We start from the raw sequence: 6,000 nt of genomic DNA on the forward strand, positions 1-6,000 counted from the left end.
AATATATGAAAGATATGTCAATCTAAGTGAAAATGTTTAAATTAGTTAAGAGGTGACTATTCTATTATTAATACCTTTTAATGCTGTTCACCTGACTTTTAGTGGGAAAATGTTTACTAAATTGTGATGCTTAGAAAAAGGTGAGTTAGAAATGGGAATCTGCAGTGAAATGATTTAAGGTTATCTACTTTTCACTTAGTTATATACTCTTTGTCTCCACTGTGCAAAACACACGAATGCCAAGATTAACAGAAGGCTGTTCTGTTCTTTCCTGCTACAGAATCTCTGGCATCTAGAATAGTCAGAATGATAAATATTAAAGCTAGAAAGACTGGTGTTATCTTGTTTAACCCCTCATTTTCAGATTAGGAAAATGAGGTTCAAGAAGGTAGATTCTTGTTCACATTCACAATTCAGTGGTGGCAGAGCATGGACTAAAACCTAGGAACTTCTCTTTTACCAGTATCCCCTTTTTTCCCCTCTTTGGTCAGCAGCCAGAGGGGCTGAGGCTGCCCAGAAACTCCCTAGTGTTGTTCCAGCTGCTGCTTAACTTAATTTACATACTCTATAATTAACTGACTTTAAATTGTTAGAATTAAGTTTTCAAAATCAAAACAAATATAAAATACAGTTCAAAATTTTACTTTAAAACCTCCCTGCCAGTAACAGGAAATCTAAACTGAGTAATAGTAATAATAACATTCTTTTATATGCTTCTCCAAACTCCCAGAATACTTTATAAGTGTCAGGCACTCTAAGTGCTATACATACATTATTGCATTCTTTCCTAAAATCTTTGACTACCCCGTTTTTTACAAATCTAGACACTAAAGCTCATACTGGTTAAGATATTTTCCTATATTATAGAGCTAAGAATAACAAGAAACAGGATTTATAACCTATGTCTGCTGGATTCTTCCAAATCTCCTGTGCTTTTAGTCCACCCTGTAGGACACTTTTGTAGTCACCTTTTACTTCTTTACTAGGCAAGGTTGCCTTTTGTTTTTTGTATATTCCCAATCTCATCAATTTTAACCTTTTTTCCTTTCACATTACTCAAACTGAAATACATTCCCAATTCTAACTTCCCACCAGTAATTCAGGCCTTCATCATCAAGACAATGATCCCTCGAGGCACCTCTCCATCTTAACCTATTTAAGAATTTAGAACAGAAACAAAGTAACCATTGGAGTTACTGCCACACCTATATTAATTCCGCAACAGAATTATACCACTTTGTTCTCTTAACAAATGAAGACTTAAGTCCAGATATCATCTGCATTAGAAATAAGTTTTAACAACCTAATCAAGCAATGAGAAATGCTGAATGAACTCCTAAGGAACAAATAAGTTAGCAATTATAATTACTCAGTCAATAAGTATTCAGTGATCTGTATGCTACATGGTAGAAAAAATTATATAGTAGACTATATAGGTATAAGGTCTAATCTCTCAGAATTATATATAGGGTGAGGGGGAAAAAAAAAGCTAAAGAATACAAGCAAGTTAAAACAAGTGCTAAGGAGTTAAAGGAAAGGAAATTAAAGTTGGTTAATAAAAATGGCTTAAGTATCATTACATCTTGAAGCAAACAAACCAGGTGCGTATGACAGGGAAACAACATTACTAACTCTAATTCATTCGGACCACGAATGGTTGAAGAGGGCTAGGTTTTATTATTCTCAATCCCTAATTTCTAATTCAGGACTAGACATATTAAACTCTACTTGGCAAGATGGCACACATTCTTTACAGAAAATAAGTAAAATCAGACCACAGGATAAGCAACAAAACTATAAAACAAGACCTGATAATCTTGTTTTTAACTCTTCTTAATTGTTCTCGGAAAATACTACCAGCTAATGAACTTTATGCAAAAGTACAGAACATATATTTATATATTACATATAACTTTAAATGAAACCTCAACTTTCACAAAAGCTAATTTTAAAAACTGGCAAAACAATAGATTTTCTGAAGATTCACCTCCTCCATGAAACCAATCAGCAATTTCGAGTCTCATTAATATCTAGGCATATTTCCATTTAGTAAGAGAGTTCTGCATACTTCTCCTGCTGGTGGTTATACTTGCCTTTATGACAATTCTCTTCCCTCACCCCTTTTATCTAAGGGGGATGTAATCCTACCGCAGTCTTTTTAATTGTCCTTGAATTCCCACCAGCATTGCCTTAATTCAGGCCCTGATCATATTTCACATCGACTACTGTAAAAATCTATCTGATCTCCTTTGTCTTCACTCTCACAATCCTTGATCCACCTTCTAGCATGCCTCCACCTTTCTCCCTCAACTTTCAAAAACACAAATCGGATCTTGTGGTTCTCCACTTATTAGTCCGATGCTTCCTCAACTGTATCTCTCTTACATCTATGAAATACACACTGTTATCTTAAGGAGTTAGAGAAATGCTGTTCTAAAAGAACTTGTTTTAACTTAATTTAACCTTAACTCATAAAATATAGACCAAAAGCTGAGGGAAATACCTGTTACCATTTCCAATGTGCTTCAGCATCAACCCTACCAGAAAAGAGTACACATCAGAACTAGTTCTTAAACTGTGATACTTGTTAGTCTTGTTAAGCCTGCTAAAAATAGAAATACCTAAGTTCCACATCAAACCCACTGAACTTGAGTATCACCTAGGAATTCGGCCTAGCCATATGCATTTGTAATACTCTCCACATGATGCCAATGCATACCTAAATTTGAGAACCCAAGCAGAAACCTTCCTCTTTCTATAACATATTATTAGTAGGTCCCCGGACTTCCAAGCTGTTTCATACCTCTCATCAACCTGAGGTAGTACCTACTCATCTTAAATATGCAGGTATAGTCCATTCTAAAAAGTTTTTACTCATCTTCTCTTTTGATCCCCTAAATCTTTATAAAAATAATAGCATCCACATATTTACATATAGTCCTTCTCACCCACACAGCCACCTCATGAGACAGTATCCCTATTTTAGAGATGACAAAACCAATTCTAGGATAAGGAGCTTAAGAAACTTATCCAAAGTGATCATATGAATTAGAACCCTGGTCTTCTGACTACAAAGCAAAAACATTTTCCATTGTGACATGCAACCTCTTACAAGTCACTCTGAAGCACTGACTTACTCATCAGTTTACACGTTTCCTTTTTTAGACACAGTAAGCTCCCTGAGGACAGGCATCAAACCTGGTTTCGACCTCTACATTTACTCAGTATGTACTGAGTAAAAGAAGATACTCCTCGAGAGTTAGCACTATAACTACTACTCTGAATACACTTCGTGCTTAACAAAATTGGTCTGATCTGTAAAACTTATTGCTGGATTTTTTTTTTTTTTTATGAAACAATGTGTTTCAGTATTGTCTTAAACTACAAAAACTGCATAGTCATCAAAGGGAAAAAATTAAAATATTCTTATTTTACTCTCTAATAACTGGAGACTTCAAACATTAAAGTTAATCTTTGCAATAATTTCATACCAGAAGGGGCGGTAACTATAAATGTGGTTTTAAAAGACAGCCATTCAAAAGGTAAAGTTGATTAATAATAAAGAAATTGAGCACTGAATACAGGTTATTTGACAAGCCACTTACACTAACCAGTAAGCAACACTATCTTTCTTTATCACAGTATTCTTCCACATTTGTCATTTACTGAAACCAGTAACGTTACAGGTAAGCACAAAGCAATTAATCCAGAATACCTGTGTGTAAATATAATGTCCTTCCTGCTTAAAGTTAACGTGTTTGGTAAGTAAAACAGCACATACAACTACCTCCTTTCTGATACAAATTACGCAGCAAATGTAATAACCCAGCAAAAATTTAATTATTTTTCATTTGCTGATAATTTAACATTTAAAGTACTGGAGATTTAACTAAATTGAAAATATGCAAAACTTAGTGCCGCTTTAAGAATCTTATACTTTAATTATATAAGTTTTCAGTAAAAAAAAAAAAAAGGTGATTATTCCTTTTCTACCACTTTTAAAAATAATAACAAGGAAGAAAAAACCCTTCTAAAGCATGATGTAGTGGAAAACTAGGCATCAGGAGTCCTGGCTTTCCAGTTCTGGTTACATTACTAAATTGCTGTGTGACTTAGGGCTCACTGGCCCAGTTTTCTTGTGTGTTTAAAACAGCTGTGTGTGAGACTTAATTATCTTTAAAGTTGTTTCCCAAAATTCTGATTTTAAGCCACTCCTTTTAGTTCATTCCTATAATCAGAACTCAAACTCAAAATATGTTAAGGTCTAACCTCTGAAATGTGAAATACATCTGAATTGCCTGTAATGGATGATTTAATCTCCAACAGGATACAAACAGACTCCTATAAAGTTAACAATTAATCCGGTAACTTTCCAGATATTGTCTAATCCTAACTTCTTAAAACAAGTAAGTGTAGCTTGGTTTGACACACTTAACACTGCTAAGAAAAGTTATAAAACTGCTCTGTTGACATTTCTGTAGGTGTCTTCTTGGGTTCCAGTGGCACATACTCTGCAGATGCTAACAAGCAAAGAGGAGAGAAAGGGACCCAAAGAGCGTTTCAACAAACTGAACCACAGTTCAACCCTACCACCGCAGTAAAATGCAGACTGACAGGCCTACACCACACAACAGAACCTCTCCACCCCCAGAAGTGCCAGCAGCCAATGTAATGAACGCTTCCGTCAACAACACATACTCCCCTTCCCACAGCATAACTGTTCGCTCCCAACGGCCATCTGGGGTCGGAACAGGCCACACACACCAACCTGAGAATCATTCTCAGGCCCCAAAAGGCCAAGAACTACCAAAGACTGTGGTTGCCCTGCGCACGGTTGTGTGGAGAGCAGCACCTCCTCCCACAAATGCCAAAAAATAAAAATAAAAAAAACAATAAATAAATAAATCATTGAGGAAGAGAGTAAAAACCAGGCCTGCGCGAGATTCCTGGAGAAATAAACCCCATTTCTCTGCAGTGAGGAATAGTAGCATTTCCTGCCCTCCTCTGAAACCATGCACTCGACATCATTCCCTCCTGAGATCCTAAGGGGGAAATGAAAACCATCTTCTGGTCCAATTCATTCATATTGGGGGGGTCTCTATTTCCCGACCTATGCCACTCCTAAAACCTCTGGCATTGTGAAGGAAGGTACCCCCAGATCTAACGGTAGGAAGTGCAGCGAGGACCAGGACAGGGGCCCGGTTACAAAGATCCAGCTGCCCGTGCAAGAAGAAAATCGCCTTGGGGCCTGAGTAAAGTTTGCACCAGCAGCAAGGGCGAGGGCCCGGTCAAGTAGGGCTCCAGGACAGGCCTGCTGAGGTGACACTTCCCTGCTACCGGTCAGCTCCAGGCGGCGGCATACGGCCGCCGCGGCCCGCGCTGCCCGCACCTAAGGAGCGGAGCCAGAGGCCGATGCGGGGCCGGGAGAAGGCCTGGCCAGCGGCCGGACCGTCCCCGCGCGGCTCGCGCCTCCTTCCCCACTCCCACTTCCCGGCCCTCAAGCCCGGGCCCGTGAGGCAACGTCGGCTGTGGCGACGCGGGTCTCGTCAACTGACCACACATTTCTTGCCGAGGAAGGTGAAGAGGGACTCGTTTTCCTGCGGGGTGAGCAGCAGGGACCCCACGTTGGTGACCCTCCGCGGCGGCGGTTGCTGCTGCTGGCCGGAGCTCATGGTTTCGCCGGTGGAGCTGGGAGTCCAGGGCCGTCTCCTCCAGGGAGTGGGCGAGCGCTCGTTCCCCCTCTCGGTGACAGAGGCGGGAGAAGGGGAGTCAGAGGCGCAGCATCTCGCAACTCCTCCGGCGCGGGGAGAAGGCGGAGGCCACGGCAAGGAGGAGCCGAAGGTGGGCCGCGCTGAGAAAGCGAAGCTCCCAGCTCCCGCCGGGCTAGGCTCTGGCCGGATGGTCGTTGTCCTCGCACTCCCGCGACTGCGCTAAACTGCGCTAAACTCCTAACTCCTCCTCCGGCCCTCCTTCCGCGGCGGCGGCAGCGGCGGCAGCGGC

The 6,000-nt window shown here is 40.6% G+C and overlaps 1 protein-coding gene across 1 annotated transcript in view; it reads right to left on the reverse strand.

The window, feature by feature from the left end:
* The window catches only part of WASL (Wiskott-Aldrich syndrome like), a 65,872-nt gene extending 59,878 nt beyond the window's left edge, over positions 1-5,994 (reverse strand). Inside the window, exon 1 of the mRNA XM_011357173.2 lies at positions 5,556-5,994. Within this exon, the coding sequence (XP_011355475.1) occupies positions 5,556-5,672 (117 nt within the window). The 5' untranslated portion in view covers positions 5,673-5,994. The remainder of the gene's footprint in view (positions 1-5,555) is intronic.
* Between the last annotated feature and the right edge of the window lie 6 nt (positions 5,995-6,000).

Source organism: Pteropus vampyrus, unplaced genomic scaffold (genome assembly GCF_000151845.1).
Source record: "Pteropus vampyrus isolate Shadow unplaced genomic scaffold, Pvam_2.0 Scaffold33, whole genome shotgun sequence".
NCBI lineage: Eukaryota > Metazoa > Chordata > Mammalia > Chiroptera > Pteropodidae > Pteropus > Pteropus vampyrus.